The following is a 21,666-nucleotide window of genomic DNA, read 5'->3' on the forward strand; positions in this document are numbered from 1 at the left end:
TCTCCCCGCTGTCCCCACATGAAGGGGGCAGGGCCTGTGGCTGCCTCTGGAGCTCCTGCACATGGAGTGGCCTCCAAACCGTACCTGTCACAGGGTGCCTGGGGACAGGCCCTGGGGAGCTGGCTCCTGGGCACCGCAGCAGGAAAACAGCCCTACACCAAGAAGCAGAGCTGCTCCTGCTGTTGTTCATAAGGATTTTGGTGTGGGTGCTTGCCCCTTGTTTAAATTTGTGCCTCACCTGCTTCTTAAACGCAGTTCTAAAGGAAGGGGATGCAACGCAGCTGTATGTGTGTGCAGGAGCGTGAGCAGGGAAGCAGACGGACAGAGCTGCTTTTCCTGTAGCCACCAACATGCTGCAGCGCTGACGGGCTTCACTTCTGAAAGAAATGCCAGCTTCAGTGGTTGCTTTCACTGCTTTCTGCCAGTTGGCTTGTGCATCCCTGAGCTTGACCAGCAGCACGTTTCTGTATGGAAAAGCTGGAGGTGCTGGAGTAGCCACCAGGGAACAGGAGGGAGAAGAAGGGGAAGGTACCCTTCACAGCCAGCGCGTGAGCAGTGCGCTTGGTTGTTACCACAGAGCACAGGGCTGGCTGGAGTGTGAAGGGCCTAGACAGCCTGCCCTAACTTCTTTGAAACCCTGACATGAAACGTACACAGAAATCGAGGAGACTCAGTCTCTGTGGACCTTGTCCTGTCACCTGCAACACATTGGTGCACCTAGCTGCTTCTGCTGTTTGAGTTGGCCTCTTGCTGCAGTGGCTTTTCTTTGCTTTTCAAAAGATACGTCAAAGTTAGCTTGCTCCCTATCAGCATGCTGCATGTGGAAACTCTGAACTATTTTCGGGGTGGGGGCGGGGGGGAGAGTTGTAAAGTATAAGGTCTGTTACAAAGCAGATGCAAACTTCTGTTGCTTAATTTGGCCATGACACCAAAACAAATACTGTATCAGAGCACTGTTTGCTTCAAGTTCCTTGGGCAGGTTTATGTATACGTCTAATTAAAAACCCAAATGAAACATACATAATATAGGCACATAAATCATCTGCTTTTTCCTTCTTTATGAGTATTATATTTCTGAATTTGTTTTGGACTTTGAGTATTATGCTACTCTAGTTAACAGTGACAGGTCTTTTTGGTTAGAAATCTCTCAGAGACAAGACAAAGAAATACCCAGATAAAGTCAACAAATTTAATGAGAGCGCAGAAAGGGATTGGACCTGTTACTTGCATGGTTTCTGCTGCTAATTTTGGACACAGCGGGATTTGAAAAATCTACTGCCTTTCAAGGAATAGCCATACTAGAGGTCATCTAAATAAGAGCTAATATAAAGAGTCTATAAAACGCCATCATTGGCAAGTGACAGCTGACATAGCTATCTAGGTTTTTATCTTTCTGATCAGCAAGTGCAGCTTTTCACCCCTCTCTCCAAAGCTTGAGGTAAATCTATGGTAAGAAGTTTTAAATTTGTAGAAAATTGGTAAGGTTTTTATCATGTAAATGAGATTAAGTTAGTCCATTCAAACCCCATGCTCGATTTTTGGTTGTTTTGCTCAGAATTCTATGATTTTCCTCGAGAGAGGGCTGCTGGCCCTGAAGCTTTGCCACCAGCTCATGCCTCAGTACTGCAGTCGTTATCAACCTGTTTTGTTGTTTTTCCCTACAAAGCCTATTTGCTCAGAGGGCTGGGGATTGCTTGGGAAGTTATTGCCAGTCCTCATATGTTTGTGCTTTCTGGGGGCGGAGGGAGGGACAACCGCTATCACAAGCTTGTTGCACGCTGTAAGGAAGGACATGAAGCAGCAAGTTTTTAAGCTGGTATTAATCTCTTCTGTGGTTTCAGAACGCCTCTGGGAGCCTCCCTGGATGAGCAGAGCAATCCTCTGTTGAAGGGTAAGGAAAGGTTTTACCTACTGAGATCTTTTTTCTGAGAAGCAAGCTCTTGTGTATGCTCACCCGAGACCTCAGCAATTTAACAGTGGCAAAAATGACAGTCTAGTTGGTCTTGCTGAATTATTCTCACTGAGAAGCAGTTGTGCCTGAGAAACTCAGGAAAGGAGGGTAAAGATCCCTGTTCAGTCTTTCTGGAGAGTTTAGTAAGCCTTAAAAAAAAAAAAAAAGGCAGAATGAGGAGTTTTTTCTCCGAGCTGGCGAGCATTTGGTAGTCTCTGCATCTAATAGCTCAGGTTGCCACACCTGAAAATTTTACTATCTGAGCAGGTCCGAATACTAAAGTTCAAAGTACAGTGAGAATTTGCAGGTAGTAACACAGCATAGAGGAGTTACTGGCTGTCTCTGGAGTCTTTGCTTGAACTCTTAATCTGGGATAGGGAGAGAGAGAGGGGAATGCCTAACCCGGACTCAAACTTTGGATCCCTCTGGTAAGAGGTCTGGAAGCTAATGTAGCAGCAGAAGGAACAGATATGGTGGGTAATACTCCTAGGTTTGTACTTGCAATTAATTTGCTTGCAGTCTGACTTGGGGATGTTTCTGAGCATAAAGTTAAAGCAGTGCTGTAGTTGTTCTCTTTTTTTTTTTTATGTTCTCAAATGTAACTTCTTTGTGCATTTTTAGTGTATGACTAATGCAGGGATTGTAAATATGGTCTAGTTATATCCTGTTGTATCAACTGAAGTGTCTTGCTAATACCTTTAGTTAATCTGTTAAAAAGAAAACACTGCAGCATTACAGTTGTTGAACTGCTAACTGTACATTTTCAGGCATGCTGGTGAGAAATGGAGGAAGTTTTGAAGATGACTTATCCCTGGGAGCCGAAGGTGGGTGTGGCAGGATTACGACTTTTTCTATCGAAAAAAGAATCATGTTCAGTCATCTGATTTTTATTTTGAAAGATAGCATTTCCCTTCTGGTCAAAGTAAAGCAGACTAGAAAACCAGCACAGAACACACAGGAGAATGCAAGTAGATATGCTTTCTGAGTCTATTAGAATATTGTGTTTGTTAAACATGCGGGTCTGACCTGAAGGTCAGAGTCAGCCCTGAGTTCCTTCTGCCCTCACATGCTAAAGCCCACAGCTGCAGCACAGCCCAGAGTACTTGCTGGAGCTGTGTGAAAGTGTTTTCCCCTACATGTTGTTCTTGTCCATGGGTTCCTCTTGACAGTTGTGCATGCTCCACTTCCACCGAAATGCTTGGGAGTGGCAAGTGCAGGCTTTTGAAAGGAGAAATGAAATTCTGTCAGCCAAGAGGCAAACTCATTAAGAGATAAATGCTTTTAAAAATGAAAAATGTCAAAGCTGAGTAAATACTTTGGATCAGGCATGTTATGTACTCTGCCATTGTTAGATGCTTTCCTTTTCTTTCTCTTTCCCTTTTTAAAGAGAAGGAGATGTGGCTAGTCTTGTTTGGTTTAGCCTCCCTTGGTAGCTTACTCTTCATCGTGGGATAGAGGTGTCCACAAACAAATGAACAAAAAACTTCTAACAGTAGACCCTGAAATAAAATAGCACAAAATAGTTTCTCAAACTGGGTGCCGGTGGTATCTGCAGAATAAGAGCTCTAAGACTGTGTCTGTTATCAGTTAAAAATAAATAAATTTAAAAAAATCAACCTTCATCTTTCAGTGTTTCTTCAGCTACAGCTTTTAAAAAGTGTTAGAACCTGCGTAGTACAAAGCCCTTTTGTCCACAGCTGTCTTGCTAGTGATGTTGAAGTAGTGGGACACAGCCTGGAGAAGGAAGTGTCTTTAATATTTAAAGACTCAAGACTTCTGAGGAAAACAGTTGATCTGATAATGATGGAGAAGCAGTAAATTATTCGCTTACTGCAATAGATTAAATAGGATTATTATTATTTTTTCCTGTCAGTCTTTTCCGCTTGTTAGATTGCCAGCAGTATGAAGATTTCATAGGAAAAGTTTCTTTTTAACAATCATCCAAGATCTGAGCATATGACTAAGAATATGGGAGTCAGCACATTTTAGAAAATCATGTCACTTTTTTTTTTTTTTTTTTTTAATTTCAATTTTTCCCCTCATCATTCTCAAGGATTTCTGTTCTTGGGGAGCAGAGAGTCTCTTAATGCTAGAATTGCTGGTTCATTTCCATGTGTAAGGACACGGGTTTTTCTGCAGGGCTTTGCTTCTGTGAGAGAACAACGGGACAACAGAGCTGCCTGGAGCAGCGCTGCGTGCCCTGTCATACAGACAGCCTGTTTTCAGCTGGCATGAATGCCTTGCTCTTGTGCATCCCTGGCTGCTGGAACCCAGAGACAAGCCAGAGCCCTGTGAGAATGGTGTGGAGGGCACTGGACAGGGTTCTGTAACCCCAGCACCCTGCTGAGCTGTTAAAACCCATGGTTCAGCAGCTAGAACTAGTCAACAATTAATCCATGTAGATAGGCTTGCTTTCATATTATATACAAGGATATTTTTAAAAAATGCATGTTCTGCATTTTGTATACATTTAAGATCCTTCGTGATGTCTCTGAAAAGGGAGGTGGTGAGGTTTCCATGTTTTACTCCCCGTTGCTGACATTTCCCTTGGAGGCACAGCAAGTTTAGATGCAGGGTTTTCCTGGCAGCGTTTGACATACCTTTGCTCTTTCCATAGCTGATTCCGAGGGTTGCTATGACATATGTGCGCTCCTTGCCTCTCTTCTGTGGCAAGTTTGTTAATATTGAGTCGCCTCTTTGGGGGAGCTCATAATTTAAGGCTGGGGCTCAACTCTCTTCTTTGACAGGGTGTTGATGTTGTAGGAGAGTAATGCTGCCTGGGGTGCTGACGTGTGGAGCTGAGCTGCTGCAGCTTCAGAAAGGGCCGGGTTCCCCGCAGGGGGCTGGTGACCAGGCGCCTGGCATCTGGTGGCTGGCCTCCTCAAGAGTCCCCTCGACTCCCCATGTGGTGACAGGTCCCATCAGCTTGGTGTAGCTTTTGTTTATGGCTGGCACAGCTTGGAGAGCCAGGGCCCGGCCCCCACCAAGAGTTAACTGTGTTGGTTTAAGGACACGCACGCGGTCTCTGTACCTGGCCATGGGCACCAGCTGCTCTTCTCTTCTAGCTGAGCAATCTTCACATGACTGCATCTCCTCCTCCTCCCCCTTCAGCTGGTAATCATGTCTTCAACTGCAAAGCAATAAATTGTCTGTTTATATAACAATTGCCAACTTACTGCATGTAAAACTTCAAGTTAATATGATTCATTACGGCAAGTAAACATGAGTCCGTGCGAGATTTTATTTTAGACAAAGCCTGAATAAACCAGATTGTCTTTATATCAGCTGTAAACTAGGAACACTTGACAATCATATTTATATGGAAAGAAAAATCTGGCACATGCGGGAGTATTCATAGAAGCGCTTGTTGGCTACTTTTTTGTGTCAGTTGTGGGTAGTGTAATTGTGAGGAGCTTTGTGCATAACAACTTCTTGTTTCTCTACAGCTAATCATCTACGGAGTGACACCCAAATGGAAACATGGTAAACTTCTCTTTTTTTATTTGTTTGTTTACTTCAGAGAAATATTTATATTGGAGGGAGAGGTGGAGAGGGTGCAGTGGATGTCGTGAAGGCTACCCCAGAGCTAAAGCTCTTCTGGTCCTGCCAGTCTATGTGAGAAGGAAAGAGAAAATCTAGATAGCACAGAAATAGTCAATATGAAATGCAGAAAAAAAAGCAGATTTTAGTTATTCCAGCAGACATGAAGTAGTTTTGGGGGATGACGGTGGGGGGGGGGGGGGCACGACACAGAGAAACAAGATCTTCTGAGTAACTGTGGTATGATTTACCTTCTTTGGCTCACTGATCCCTCACCATTTCTGTTTTTGCCTGTCAAAGCAGGTGTCCTTTGGGAGTAGGGAAAAAGACTTAGAGAGGAGAAGCTCCTGCTTTACAGGGATAGTTTCTGAATGAAAAGTACTGTAACTAAAACCCCTGCTGGGACTCCAGCAAACACCGGCACAGCCTCGCTGCTCCTCCTGAGCCGGGCTCTGTAAACGTGCTCTCAGGTGAATCCTCTCACCTTTGGTTTCTTAGTGGTTGTTCTGCTGTGTGTGCACTAGGATTTTCATGGTAAAATTCCCCCTTGGCAGGTTTATCCCTAGGAGTAAGTAATGGTACGTCTGAGCCCGAGGTACCAGCTAACGCTGAGCAGGCTTCTCCAGACACAGGAAGGAAATAGCTTGGGATTGGGAAAGAAACTGGCCCGCAGTCCCTCTTGGAAATCATCTTGCTCCATTTCCTCCAGCCTGGAGCCTCTTTGCTTTCCTCAGGAGCCTGCCGGGTGCAGCCAAGGGTGAGGGAGGGCCGTGGCACGGCCGGGTGGTCCTGCCGGAGGAGGCAGCAGCCCGGGCAGGGGCAGGCCGGGCAGGGCAGGGCAGCTTGCCCGAGGCTGGGCTTCCTCGCTGGAGGAGGGTGGGATCGGGGAGGGTGGGGCAGCCGGGGGAGATCGGGGTTTGTTTTCTCAGCTTGCATTTGCCTTCAAATACTTAGAGTCTACATACGTTTTTACTGAGGCGTCCCAGGGCTCGCTTTTGTTATTGTATTTCAATAAGTGACATGGCTAATATAAACCAGATAACGCTGAACGGGGGAAGAGAAATTCAGCAGCATTGGAGACTTAGCTCCACTCTGAGACGGAGAATCAAATCCCCGAACAAAAGGGGTTTATCGCAGTGGTCCTGTCCATTTGTGTTGACAGCAATGGTATGCTGGCGAAGGAGAGGAGGCTTCAGTTCCACCAGAAGGGGAGAAGTATGAACTCCACCGGCTCTGGAAAAAGCAGTGCAACTGTTTCAAGGTAAAAGAGTGCTATGCTTTGAAGGTCATGGCGCAGTTCAGTGGAATTTGGCTCTGTTTTGCTGGCAAAACTTACTTCTGTTTCTAAGTTAAATGGACTTGGCTTGATTTATATGCATTGTTGCATTTAGTAGCTGAGAAGGGAATTCTCGTTTGGTTGCTTGAAAAACTGCTATTTGTTTTCAGTTGTGGTTTGCAGTAAATACTTACGGATGGTCCTAAGCCTTAGAAACGTTTGAAATCTTAAATAGCACTTTAAAATTGGAGCTCTGCAGAGTAAGGGCTGACTTTATAAATAACAGGATTGGATCTGAGATGTGTCAGGGCTGATGTCTCTGGTGGTGTGAACCAAAACTTCAGATGCAGTTATCTCCAAAATTATTTCCTAAAGTAGTCTGAGCTGTAGGAGTCAAAAGTTCAATAGACAAAGCTTGCTAGTGGACTGAACTAGTAGTTGGACAGAAGGCACTGTGTCCGACATAGACAGTAAACATCTTGTCGTTTGTCTAGTGTTTCTGAATTACTGGAGCTTTATGAGGAAGATCCTGAAGAAGTGCTCTATAACCTTGGATTTGGAAGAGATGAACCAGATATTGCTTCAAAAATTCCAGCAAGATTTTTTAATTCATCATCATTTGCCAGAGGGATAGATATCAAAGTGTTTTTGAATGCCCAGATGCAGCGCATGGAAGTGGAAAATCCAAATTTTGCTTTGACGAGTAAGTATGTTTTTGAAGCAAAGTTTATTTTTAATTTTTTTTAAACTACGTAAACAATCTCAAAAGAAGGTCTTATATCTAGTGTTCTGGCAAAACCCTTGCACAGTCTAAAAGCCAAATTCCATTCAGAAGCTGTAATGAGTCTCTACCTTGGTTTTAAATACGGCAAGAGGTGACCATCAGTGTTTTACACCTTGGGGTGAAGGAAAGAGATCTATAGCTGCGAAAAGAAATGAAGGGCGTCCTGTAGGATGTGTATTGCCTTCTGTTTTGTTTCATTCCTGTCTCTTTCTTCCAAGTTTGTCTTCTGTCGTAGATTTAGAACACTGAAACAAGTAGCTATATCCGTCTTTTTCTTGTGTTCTTCAGTATCCATGTAGTATTTTTGAAAGCTGTCAGCAGTGACCTGCTTCTGTAGTTGTTGAAATCTGTCGGTATTGCTATTGACTTGGACAGGAGCTTTGTTAGGTCAGGAATGAGCATTTCTGAAATGAAGGCATAGCTGAAATGTCCTGTTGTGTTTGTAGATGGACGGAGCAATCCAAGTAACACTTTTCCTGCCAGAACTCTGTAAATTAACTTGCGGTTGTGTACCTGTGTCCCTTTTTTACTTTGTGAAGACTTTCCATGCTGTTCTCCTTGTGCGTTTACCAAACACTCTTGCAAAGTTTTTCTTCCATTTCTTTTTACTGTGTGGTATCACTTTCAGCTTACAGGACTAGACAGTGTTCAGTCCATCTCTGGGACTCTGGATATAAGTAGAGAGATATTTGTTGGGGTGGGTGAGTGCAGGTTATGATGAAAATTCCCTCTTCAGATATGAAGAAAACAGCCGTCACTGACAGTTTGTACAATGATGTAGAGATAGATCAGCAATTCTGAGCTGCGATGACACCAAAGGTCCTCTTAAGCTCTGCCTTATATTTTGTTCTTGTGCAGGTCGTTTTCGCCAGATTGAAGTGCTTACTACTGTGGCCAATGCTTTTTCCTCTTTGTATTCTCAAGTCTCTGGGACTCCTTTGCAGAAAATTGGTAGTATGAACTCAGTGTCTTCCAGCAAAGAAGCTTCCAGCCCTCCCCCTTTAAATCGCAGCAATACAGCCAGTCGGTTAATGAAGACCTTGTCTAAGCTCAATCTGTGCGGTGCACAGCAGGCCGATGGTAGTGGCTGTCCTGTACCTTCACCTGTTGAGAAAGGGAAAAGTCCAGCTGAACCAGGGAGTGAGGAAAATGACGCTAAAAATGAATCTAAGTTACAAAAACACTCTAAAAAGAAAGACTCTCCCTCTTTTCTGGCTACTGTAAAAGAGGAGATAGCCAGTAGTCAGATGAATGCTACAGACGCTCACAAACCCGCAAGCCTGCCTGCTGGAACTGATGATAAGCAAGAGAATACGGTGCCTGCGGCAGATGTGCAAAACAGCAGGCTGGCAAACCCCCAGGACAGACTGTGTGAAGAATCTGGTCTTTTGGACTCTTCCAACCTCAGCAGCAGTTCCAACACGTCCAACAGCAGCACGTCCGAAAGCGGCGCCCCAACACAAAGGCCTCCTGTGGCATCACTGGGTAGAGAGCCCTGCGTTCCCCTTGCAAACCCCTCCATAATGAATCTCATGCTTCAGCAGAAAGACTCCTTTGAGATGGAAGAGGTAGGTGGAAATATATGACTTTGTTTTCACATACAGTTTACATAACTTGCTGGCTGCCAGCAGAGGAATGTTCCCTCCTGTGCAGTTGACAGTGTTTTCTCCAGGAATGCTTTACATTCTCTGGATGATAGGACAGTTGTCACTTTCTCTTGGTAGGCTGTGCTAGTTGATCCTCTTATTGAAATAATGCTGTTGACGATGATGTTGTTGTTCCTGAGAGTCAGAATGAATGTTCTCATTCTTCTTTTCATCAAGCGCAGGTAATTGCAGTCACTGGCAAAACCTATTAGGAACTTTTCCATTCTTAACACAATCTTTTCTTGTGGAAATAGACCTAGGTTAGACTTTGTATATAAAAAAGCCTTTGTAGATTGCTAACTGTTAATCTTTATTTATTGTTACCTAAAAGTAAACTCAATACGTTTGTGGATTGAGCAAGACAGTGAAAAGTGCTGTTGTGTAGGGTAAGGTGCTCATCTCATGGTTTTGGTTTTGATGGCAATCTACTGTATGTGGTCTTGTTTGTTCTCTAGAAATTAATGTGATGAAACTCGCTGTTTGATGCACCTTTGGCAGTGGCTTAGATATAAATTTCTTACGAGCTGCCTTTTAACATCTTCATAAATGCATTTATCCATTTTTTTTGATTGATCATTGTCCCAAAGGGATTCTAATACCCAGATTCCTGTAAGTAATTCACTTATGGGGGTAGTAAATGTGCAGCCTACAAATTCAAAAATGCATTTTTTATTTTTTATTTTTGCATAGACTCACACTTTGAATTACAAGATCTCTCTTAAATTACCAGATGGTTTTGTGGACACATTTTGAAGTATCTGTTGTTAACAGTCCAGCAGATAACTTTTTCGTTTATGTGAAATAGATATGTAAAATGAAGGGTGGTGATTTCTGTGCTGAAATGAGTGAAGAAAACAGGCCAACAGAAAGCTTCCAGATTTTTACAGAACGACAAAGTGATTTACCAGATATTGCCTAGTGCGGCGTTTGCACTGCAGACTTTTGAGTGTCTTCTAGATCAACTGATGTTGTAGTTGAAGAGACTTAATTGAATGGAAAGAGGTAATCTAGCCTCTTGTAGTTCTTGCCATTTGTTTGAGCCTATGTGCCATCACAACCATGTTGTATAGCCATCTACTGAACGAGAACAAAAGATTGATCCAGCTGAGGGGGGGGAAAGAAACTTGTTGTATTTTGATTTATTCAAATAATTCCTGGCTTACTTTTCAGCTGCATAATTTTCTTGATCCAGTTTGTTGTGTACAGATGTTTGTGCTGGCAAAATGGGAGGAGTGTGAGTGGTGATGGCTTTTTGCTGCATTCTCAATAGTTGGACCGGTTTTGTATATCCCAGAGGAGAAAACTGTATTTTGGCACTTTTAGGTGAAGTTGAAACAACTTTAAAAACAAAACAAAAAACACAGAATTTTCTTTCAAAGTAAGTTAGACTATAAAGGGTTATGGAAGGAAGAAGGCTTACCAAACTCTGCACAAGCCAAATGCAATGCATTTGCAGAGTTTTGGTTGACACACTTTGCAGTGATGCCAGTACATAAACACAGCTGTTTTGGCATGATGATATGTGGTGTGGGATGGAGTTGTGGTGAATTTCGTTTATGCAATCTAATATATACATATCAACTGCCTTCAGATCCCTGGCAGGAGGGATTCAGCTTTATTAAAGAAACTTTAGAACAATACCTGGCAGCTTGATTTTATTTTTGTTCATCTCTAAGCAGGGTCTAATGAACAATAAACAGTACTAGAAACAGTGAAAATAACTCCCACCCTTTTCTCTTGATTTGGAGTGCATTCATATGCCTAAGAAAGATGACAGATATATCAAGGAAGCTCTTTGCATGCCGACAAATGCCTTGGCAGTTTGAGCGCCCTTAGGAAGTCTGTCGCTGTGAAGATAGCTGCTGCGGGGGTGAGTCAGGGCAGGATTTCCCCCAAAGTCCCTCTCCTGAGATGGCCAATTAGAATCACGGAGGTCATTTACCAGCATTGATATTGGCTGAAGGGACGGGAGGAGAGGGGAGTGCTTCTGCACGCTCATCTAGCGGTGCCACTGACATGGTCAGGGTGCTGTCTCCTAGCCTAGGACAGGAGGTGGAAGGTATTTAGGTGAGAAGAGGCTTGGTGGTTTAGAAGCTGCAAATTTAGCCATCGGAAACTGGGAGGCTTAAGAAAATCAAGACATCTTCCCTTGAAGGCCGGTCTGATCAAAGGGCTTGTAAGATTACTTGCTGTTCCCGTTTGTTGTTGTTGTTGTTGTTTGTTTTGATATTTAATTTTTTAAAAAAGACACTTTTCCTAAACTTAAATGGTGAGTCCCTTCTCTGCTCCCCTGCATTTGGGCAAAATAGTCATTTACCTCTGAAAAACAGCCTTTGTCTCCTAAAGGATAAGTCTTCCAATTTATTGTGTAAGAGTAATGCTGTTTGCTTATTAATGGTGAAAAGTTCAGGCCAAGTACTTCTCAAAATCCCTCTAATTGAGAAAATGTACTGTTGTGGCTGCTATACATGATATCAATGCAAATAGAGTATCTTCTTTAACCAAATGCTAATTTGGGCTTTAAACTATTACTATGCTGATTTTGCATTTTTAATCTAATTAAAATTAGAAACAAAAATGTCATTGTTTGGCAATTTTGAAATTAGGCAGGCAGCCCATTAGAGGGGAGAGTTAGGGAGTAGTTGCATTGGGGGTTTTGTGCATGTAGACTTGCATGTGAACCATGAGGATTCCATCTGTTGCCCCCCCAAATAAAATGTATTATAGCTTTTGAACTAAACAAAGGCCTTCCTGTTGAGATTTTAGGCATATTATTTTCATCATTTGAGAAGTTGTCTAAGAACTGCTTTCTTAATAAGGCTGTTTCACAAAGTGATTAAGTAAGAAGATTAATTTTCATTTAGTTTTATGTTTCCCAGTTGAAATCTGCGTGGTTCTGCATACATTATCTTCCTGTTTTGTGGAAGACAAAATAGAAGTATTTCCACAAGTAGTACCCTGGTGAAGTCTGGAGTAACCCAGGAACACATTCCAGTTGACCTGACATATTCATCTTCTGTTCCCTATAGATCCAGAGTACAGAGGGAGATCTACCACACGTTCCAGCTTCTCACCAGCTGGCGGTGACCAAGTCAAGGAAAGGTGGGTAGACTGCAGCTCCCAGGAAACAGCAGCGTGCTGAGACTGCTTCCCTTTCTGAAATGCTGAAATCTGAGACTTCTAAAGTTTCTTTTCTCTTTAGAAGAGAAGAGAGATCTGTGTTTCCATTTCAGTTAAATCACAGAACGTTACTGCAAAGCGGCAACCAAATTACAGGCGGGATGACAGCGCTGTAACCTCACTGCCTGTTTTCACTTTTGTGCCATTGATGATAGCTCAGAGAAACTGAAACGTTAATTCAAATTGTATGGGATTTTTTTTTTTCCCTAGCAAATCCTGTAATTTAAGGTACCTATTTAAACTAAAATTATATTGTTTTAAACCTAAATTGCATGGTATGTCCAGCTTTTGCCTATGTGCTACTGCTTCATCTGAAGGCTGGCCGCAGAGAAGACTAGTGTCTCTGCACCCACATGGAAGTCATATTCCTTGGTGTGACAAAATGCACTGGCTCTTGTGGCTCACGCAGTCTGTGCTTTCATCTCAAATTATTATTTATATTTTACGGCTCAGGAGAGGTACAAGGCTGATGAATATTCTGATTGTCACTGGCCTTTACCCAAAGTTGGAAAATTAAGTCTCTTCTCTAACTGATATGTGTAATTAAAGAACTAGATCTTGTTGCGTTTAGCTACATGCCTAGCTTTGTTGCAATGTCTAGGTGAAACATGACTAGCTATTTGTGTAAGATGCTAAAGAGAGGCACAGAAACTGGTCTTAAGGCACAGAGGTCATCTTATTTGCCTTTCAATAAATGAACTGACAGTCTTGTGAACTGTCAGCTGAATTACATTAGTATGGTTGAGCATGCTCTGAACCTGCTGAAGGTTAATGACAGGCTATTAGGGATAGCTTGTGCTACAAATTCAGCAGTGTTTTGTTCAACACAGCATTGCACTTGCAAGTATTCTTTTCAGAGAAAGGTGACTTATGGAACTAGCAGCTGTAGTCAAGGAGTAGAAAAAATATAGATATATTTTTCTTCTTCTAAAAAGCTAGTTTTGTGGCTTTGGTTCCCTGTAGATACCTTACCCTCTTTCTCCATGCAAGCAAAAAAAAAATAAAAATTAGATGATCATGTGTATACGTGCTGAAAGGTACCTAGCAGGTCTAGCAGTGGATCTCTAGTGTGGCAGGAGCAGGGCGTGCTGGTTTGTGTCTCCCAGCTAGTATATCCTACCTGTTTCTGAATACACTTGGCAAAGAGTAGCAATGACACTTTGTCCTTGTTCCAGTATTGCCAAGAGTTCTCACGTAAATTGTCTTATGTGGATATCAATGCTGATGGCAAGCCTGCACGTTTGCTAAAAATCAGTTTGGGATCAATTTTTTATTTCACCTGGAAGATGTAGAAAGTGTACGATGTTGTTATATGCAGGTCACAGTGAAATTGCCCAGAAGTAAAGCATTTGGTGCGAACTTACTTGAAACTTCAAAATAGCCAGTTTTTTTTGCAGGTTGTTCAACATGGCCAGTGTAGAATTTTGCTTTCTCAGGAAGCAGGTGCTCGCCAAATTGAAAGACATCCAGTGTCAGTGGTCACTCTTTGAAAATGCTGTTTGTTGTGTCTGAATGTGTAATTCTGCTCTTACAAGCAATCACTAGAGGTGGGATCAGCTTGACACTCAAGCACTGGTCTTCTGTTACAATGTGATTTCGGCTGATGATTCTCATAGAGACTCACCACTTCCAGTGGTATTGGCTGTGCTGTACATAAGCACCCATCTATGAAAATTTGTTCCAGATAATTATTTCCTCTGTTGGAATAACAATACTTTTTTTTTTTTTTTCCTCCTGTAGGGGTACTTCTGTGTTAATTAGCAGGGTTAGTGCTGTTCAATACAGCATGTTACAAACCTTGCAGTGTCATCTTACTTCTACACAGAGAGCTGTGGATGCTTTCTCTGACTTTTACAGCAGTTGGAAGGGCATTTGAAGAGGTTCTATAATAAGATGTGAAGTATTTGAATTAAAAAAATGTCTTCACCACTGAAGCAGCCTGGAGAGTATTAACATATGCTTGAAAAGCACTGAGGGTGCTGCAGCTTAGGCTTCCCATTACAGCATGTTTCACATTAGCTTTGCTTGTAAGTGGTAAGCATATTTTTTCAAAGTGGCTTCCAAATGATTCTTTTGCTGCAGTAGTATCTTTGTGAAACATGTCATAGGGGATACAAAGAATTCTGGATCATGTACTTTTTGATGTACTTTTTAGGTTATGAAACCTAAAGTAGGTGAACTAGTTTATCCATTAGGCCCAGAAATGGCATTCTGTTCTTTGCTGTTGCAAAGCTCAAATGTAGATATCTTTTTGTTCATGGATTTTATTTTTTTTATTTATTTTTTTTTTTAAGGAGTAAGCTTCAGTTGCTTTGCACTGTAAGCGTACAGTGCTATTAAATGTCCACTATTAAAAACAAAACAAACATTACAAAACAAAAGCATCCAGAAAAAAAACACCTTTTACAAAGTTATCTGGAAGGAAAGTTCTTTAGTTAAAAAACAAAATTCTTCCTGACATTTATACAGCAGTACCTTCCATTCCAAAAATGCCCAACAAACAGGACAAATATAGGTACAACATGTACGGAACAAAGTATTCTCAGGGCTTTGTCAATTGTGAGTGTTTGGTTGCTGCCATCAGCAGCTTTGTGAAATTTTGAATAGCCCCAGACCTGTTTCTTTTGTGGTATCTGACACAGATATTCAAAAACAGTAACTAGTTTTGAAAATTAAGTCCTTACAAGTGAAGAAAGCACATCATCAGCACTTCCTGTCCTTAGCATATTATTGTATTTATGGCTCTTAGTGGGTGCAGCTCCACAGTAGACAGGAGATGGGGGAGTGAGAAGAAAACATTTGGAACAGATTTAGAATTCGCAGGAATCTGTGTTCGTATATCCAGAAGCTAAGAAATCCCTGGAGACTTTGAAGAGTTTCCGCAGGAGTGCAGCCTACAGGACTAGTGCTGGGGTGCCATGTGTGATCAATATGGGAAAACAGGGCAGCAAGTCTTTAATCCCAGAACGGAATACTTCATAACTAAGTTGGGGAGTGTCAATTTATTAATAACCTCATGAAAAACAGAGTGCATTAGAGCTTTACCAATACTGCAGATGAAAGAAACGTAGATGTTGCTAGAGCTTCACAGTTAGTTTCTGTGCATTTCTCCTCTTCTGCATCAGCAGTAGAGTGACGCAGAACACATAAGACAATTATTTGATCGGACTGTTTGGATCTGTGAGACTGTCAGTCCATTGGCAGTTGAATATTATTTTACAAAAAATGAATTATTTCATTGTTTGATAATGATTCTCTAATTATTCTGTTTTCATTTTTTTTGGTAAACCACAGACCTGTCTGTTCATCATCTATTTCTGTTTAGAACTTTGACAGCTTATCTTTTATGTTTCTGAATACCTGCATTTTTCTGGCATGTATTCCATGCCTAAAAATATTTTAATGTTTTGTACAACTTAAAGCAATCATCCAAGGGACATTTTCATTTTGTGCTCAGTTTAACTGGGACATGAGTTTGACTTTTCCCTCTCTTTTTGCTCATCTTGGATGGTTCCTCTTCCCACACTTTCCTTACACTTTTAGAGAAAAGTATATTATTATATATCAGCCTCTGATGCAGAGTTTTCTGCGTTCAGTGTAAAGAGAGGGGAGCCATGTCTGATCAGCATCTCTTTGTCTTAAGACTCTGGTGTTGCCAGGAGGCATTTTAACCACGATCTGAATGTAACTTGGTACCTTTTATTTATTTATTTTAATGCTTCCCCCTCATCTGCTTGGATCTGAGAGACATCCAGGTGCCGTGGAGCAGGTTGTACATCTGGATCAGCACTTGACAAGAAGGGTGGATGCCATTACATATCAGCATAGCCCAATGTAATAGTTGATATTTCTAATCTTTACAGAGCCAAACCTTATCATTTTACTACCAAAGTAGTAGAGATTCCTCTTTGTTAAAAGTTTTTACTGCATTTACATGGTAGTCGTATAGAGGAGAATTCTGAGAATGTGCAAGAGACAAAGGTAGGTTATGGTAGAAGAAGACTAATCATACTTAGAAAATGTCTTCTCTGATTTGCTTTAAAATGTTCAGAAAACATCCTGGCACCTTTGCAGCAGGCATGGATGGCTACATTAAGGTAATGTGTCTTTAGGTGGCTCCAAGGCAGTTTGAAGCTGTTCATACAGCACTAATCTCTTGCCATGGATAAAGGCGATGAGGCAGGTATGAGTGGGCTAGGTTGGCCACTTAACTGGCAGTGTCTGTCATGCAAGGCTGTCAAAGCACGTACATCTATGTCTGTATATATGTATGACTGAAAAGGAAATAGAAAGGCAGGTCAATATTTTTCTTGAGCAGTGATAAATTCCACGCACATGAAACCAGATGCCAGTGCACACACCGGTGAATTCCTTTATCTGAACTATTTGGTATCTCTCTCCTGTAGCTAAGGCTTTCAGGGCTAATGCTTTTTTTTTTTTTTCTCTCTTTTTTTTCTTTTTCTTTTTTCTTTTTCTTTTCTTTTTCTTTTTTTTTTTTCTCTTTTAAATAAAAAATCACCAAATGGGAAAAGAAACAGAGAGGAGGCCAAAATACGTGACTGTTTACCTCAGAGAAGATGGCAGCTTCCCACCAGACCCAGATGTAGTAGCAACCTGCACACAGCATGCTCCTTCAGCAGTGTAAATTGTATTGTGTGCTTGCTATGAGCCAGGTCTGGTCTAAGTGAAGTAATCCCTATTGTCTTCACTGGGAGCTGGGTGGGGATGTCTGCCTTGTGGTAAAAAAAAGTTGTTTATCATTGCAGGATATTGTGGCTACCATGATAACAGAGTAGCAGCACAATTTGAAAGGCACTCCCTGAAAGCTGTATGAAATCCTCGATGAAGAAGTTTGAAGGGCAGTTTCCCTATCCTGTCGTTCACCTGCTTCTGTACCTATGCAGGCTTTTATTTCTGCATGAGTGAAATGTTCATCAAACTTAATATAAAAAAAAAATAGTTTTGAATATCCAGTAGTTTCAAAACAGTTTTCATAATACATTCCAATGCATTGAGCTGTGAACTGGGATTAATTATATGATGACAGTTAAGTGGTGGAAGGAATGCGGGGCAAAATTCTGTGTTCAGCCGCCGAGAGCAGAGCAGCAAGCTTCTGCACCAGGGCAAGGGGGCAGCAGGGTGTGGGGGCTAAAGGCCGCTGGGGTCTTATCCCATACCCAAGCTCTTACAGGTCTGCTGAGGACTAGAGGTGAGATGTGGTTGTTGCCCAGGCTGCCATGGTCATGGGGGTGTGAGGTAAACCCTGAACGTGAGAAGTGCCTCCTGTGTCCAGTGGAGAAGAATGCAGGGCCACACAGCACCGTGCTGCGGAGCTTACTGAGATCTCCTGGCCAAGGAGCTCTGTGGTGTAGGGCTTGCATCAGAGGACACCACTCCTGGGTAGCACTGAGGAGTCTGGAGTCTCTCTAAGCTATTTAAACACTTACCTAATGTGGGTAGAAAGGAGCAAGAAGGAGGATCTTATCTCTGGAGTACAAAATGAATGCTGGGAATGTGCTTTGGCAGGTTGCCAGTCAGTGTGTTAGGGATGTTTTGTGTTTGTCCACCAAACCAGTGAGGGACCATCTCTAGCAGTTCTCCGTCCTGGGCACTGCTCTCTGCTCATCTAGTTCTGCTCCACTGGATGCATGGGATGGTGTGGGCTGGCAGGAGACACGTGAGCTCCTTTATCACTCTGATCAGGAGGGCTGGCAAACCTGTACGTGTCAATGCAAAAGCAGCTGTGGCACTGAATGCATGTGAATTAACCAGTGATTCAGTTTTGTGGAAGGAAAACTGCAGCAGTGGCAACATCAGCAGACTTTTTTCCACAGCACAGAAAAAAAAAAAAAAAGTTTCTCTTCCACTACTGCTTGAAGTTTCACAAGTAGAGTTTTGCATGAAGAAAGCTTTTGCACTTCGTATGATTGAAACAAAGAGGTTGTTTTTCTGAATTGTTCAAAAGGGAGTTTGGAAAGGAATTGTGCTATCTACTTGTGTTACTTTGATGTAAAAGGAAAGCGTGTATTGAGTGTGACTGGGCTTAAGCAGTTATGATCTGTAAATGAATTACAGTTGGGTTTTGCTTTGTTTTAAGCAGATCAGCTGTTACGGACTGCTAGTCAGCACTCAGATAGTAGTGGCTTTGCTGAGGATTCTTCCACAGACTGCTCTCCGTTTAATCAGCTTCAGGTGAGTTTCCCGTATTGGGGTTGAAATATTACCTGTAAGTATGGTAGAGGAGAGACCAGGGGAGGGAAGGAGGGATACTGGTGTTTGACCTCCTTGATCATGACTGCCAGTCCCAGTCCTGATAAAATTTTTCATTTTTGAACTGGATCTGCTGAGTCCTTTACCCTATGTTAAAATTTAAAGCCTTTCTGATAGGAGAATCTGAGTATACGTGGGCCTGGAATAAGCTCTAAATTCAGTATTTCCTGTATTCTATTCATAGAACAGCTTGGGTGGGAAGGGACCTTAAAGATTCCAACCCCCTGCCACGGGCAGGGATGCCACCCACTAGATCAGGTTGCCCAGGGCCTCATCCAACCTGTCCTTGAACACCTCCAGGGATGGGGCATCCACAGCTTCTCTGGGCAACCTGTTCCAGTGCTTCACCACCCTCTGAGTGAAGAATTTCCTCCTAACATCTAATCTAAATCTCCTCTCTTTCAGTTTAAAACCATTTCCCCTCGTCCTTTAATTATCTGTCCAAGCAAAAAGTTGCTCTCCATTTTGTAAGTCCCCTTTAAGTATTGAAAAGCTGCAATGATCTCTTCCCAGAGCCTTCTCTTCTCCAGGCTGAACATCCCCAGCTCTCTCAGCCTGTCTTCATAGGAGAGGTGCTCCAGCCCTCTGACCATCTTTGTGTCCCTCCTCTGGACCCGCTCTAACAGTCCCACATCCTTCTGGTGCTGGGGGCCCCAGCCCTGGATGCAGCAGTCCCAGTGGGGCCTCACGAGGGCAGAGCAGGGGGGACACAATCCCCTCCCTCCATCTGCTGGCCACTCCTCTGGTGATGCAGTCCAAGATGCAGTTAGTTGGCCGTCTGGGCTGTTCATGGTATATTTTTTGTCACTGGCTCATGCTCCAGAATTGCAGTCCATTCCTCTCATGACTGCAGTGAGCAGATTTAAGGTAATGAAAGACTTTAGCTTTTCTGGTGATCATTAATTTCTTGCATCGTTTTTGCCTTCCCACTCATTTTTTACATGCTTTTCTATTCATTTATTTTTTTAGCTAGCAGCAGACAGAATGTGAAAACAATTTCATACTAACTTTACTGTGAAGGTGTACTAATATTTAGTCAGTCTTAAGCTCCCACATTCTTTCCTGTTCCAGTTGCTTTGATCTCAGTTCTGGAATTTGCAGTGACACTGACCAGAGCTCTCAGGTCTTAAGGGAGGGATGCTTTTGTTTAGCCAGGTGCTTATGAGACTGATCAATACGTACATGTGCTCAGCATTATACCTGATACCTAGGAGAGGTGGTCTCTGCCTCTCGTAAGTCATTCACACAGTATTAACCATACCTTGGTTGTCCTGTCAATCAGCCAGAGAAAACTTCGAGATGGATCCTGGTCGCAAGGCCATTGGGTAGCTGTCTGGGACCTAAACCACAGTTGAGAGAATACAATGGAAGCTTGGGTATCACCAGTAACGTCATTTCTGTGGCTTTCAGCTACTGAGCTTTTTTACAGTACAGTGACTTTCCTTGTGGCACACCAAACACATTTTAAAAGCCATTTTGCACTTACTAGGAGGAGGTTCCCATCCTCCCCATCCACCACCGTTTGCTTTTCAGTTTTGGTACTGGTATTCTGTCCTTTTCCATTTAGTACTTTGCCAGCTGAGTACCAAAATGGAAGACAAGACAGGTCTAGTCTTTGTGTCTCCAATAAACATCAACTTACACTTACCAAAAGCAACAGAGAGAACAAAGAAAAGCATGAGCATGAGTTTCTGTAATGAACATAATAATCTGGGATACTGGTTCTACTCTGTACTAAACTGGGGCTACACTGAAATTGGGAAGCATGTTAGAAGGAGTCTCAGACTAGAATTGGTCACTCCTGATCTTTATATCAGTTACAACCTGATAAAGAGTCCATTAAAAGTGCGTTGCAACTAAACGCCTCTTCACTGGAAGCCTGGTGGAGTTTGTGTTGGTTGCAAAGTGATGAGATTTTTCTGCTTTCTATTATGCTGTTTTGAAAAGATATATTGAGACTGCATGAGATTTGTGCCATGGAGTTGCTAGGCTTTCTTCTGCCACTGTCACTGCTTTATTCAGACCAAGTACTGAGCTGAATTTAGAAAATACGGATGAATAATGAGACTAGGGAATAAGAGAACTTGGCAGCTAGTGAAGAGAACCTATGAAAAGAAGATGAAGGGGATACAGAGGGGTGTATGGTAAGTTAGTGCCATCTACTGTTAAATAATTGACTCTAGCAGCTATAGCATTCCTCTGGAACTCATGAGAAAACTGGCAAACTGGAATCATATTTCCTTTCTTCCTTGACAGCCAAAAAAAGATTTCTAGGGGATATTTTGGTTTCAAGGTAGGATGTTCTTCAGGGGAGTTTCATGTTACCAAAGAAGTTAGAAAAATTCTCCATCCAAGTACTTGAATTTTTGTTTGCCTCACTTGTAAGTAAACAATGTGATGGAGAATTAGAGAGACAGATACACGTTTGTAGCACACCTCATTTCATCTAGACATTAGTCTTTTGTTCTTGTCATACCTTTGACTTGAACAGTATCTGAACCTGTACAGTCTTTAATACTAATTTGTGGCTGTGTCAGTGAGTGCAGTGCTAAGCACATATTTACAATGACGACCTTTGTGACTGAAATTCTCTTTTAGATGGTTGGAGACGGAAGTATTGTGCAATATACACCATAAATATTCTGTCTAGAAGGAACTAATAGTATCCTAACAGCAGAGAGAACTGCAGAAGTTAGAGATAGTAAAGCTTCTTTAAATTTATGTGTAAGTTTATGTGTAAACTGTGGTAAATTTTCAAGACTGTACTTTATACCACATATCTTACAAAAAATTTGTGCCCACTTCTAAATATACCTGTCAATCAGACTGGCCTAAGGAATATGCTTTGCAATCCATAGACTTTTCCTGCCATTTTTTCCCTATTAAATTAACAGCTGCCTTATACTGATGCTCTGATCAAGTATATAGGGAAATGCATCCTTCTGCAATAAGGAATTTAAAATGTAGTTTATAATAAGAAGGGAAAGATGTATTAGGAAAAAGAAATGGAGAATAGGGT

At 42.1% G+C, this 21,666-nt stretch overlaps 1 protein-coding gene across 2 annotated transcripts in view; it reads left to right on the top strand.

Annotated features, from left to right (window-relative positions):
* Positions 1-21,666, top strand: part of ITPRID2 (ITPR interacting domain containing 2) — a 45,117-nt gene that overhangs the window by 7,136 nt on the left and 16,315 nt on the right. For both annotated transcript variants that reach the window (XM_083842788.1, XM_083842787.1), the window contains exons 4-11: positions 1,842-1,891; positions 2,719-2,775; positions 5,398-5,434; positions 6,654-6,752; positions 7,262-7,470; positions 8,410-9,119; positions 12,227-12,299; positions 18,478-18,569. In XM_083842788.1, coding sequence (XP_083698914.1) covers positions 1,842-1,891; positions 2,719-2,775; positions 5,398-5,434; positions 6,654-6,752; positions 7,262-7,470; positions 8,410-9,119; positions 12,227-12,299; positions 18,478-18,569 — 1,327 coding nt within the window. The remainder of the gene's footprint in view (positions 1-1,841; positions 1,892-2,718; positions 2,776-5,397; positions 5,435-6,653; positions 6,753-7,261; positions 7,471-8,409; positions 9,120-12,226; positions 12,300-18,477; positions 18,570-21,666) is intronic.

Source organism: Anser anser (assembly GCF_964211835.1).
Source record: "Anser anser genome assembly, chromosome: 6".
Taxonomy (NCBI): Eukaryota; Metazoa; Chordata; class Aves; order Anseriformes; family Anatidae; genus Anser; species Anser anser.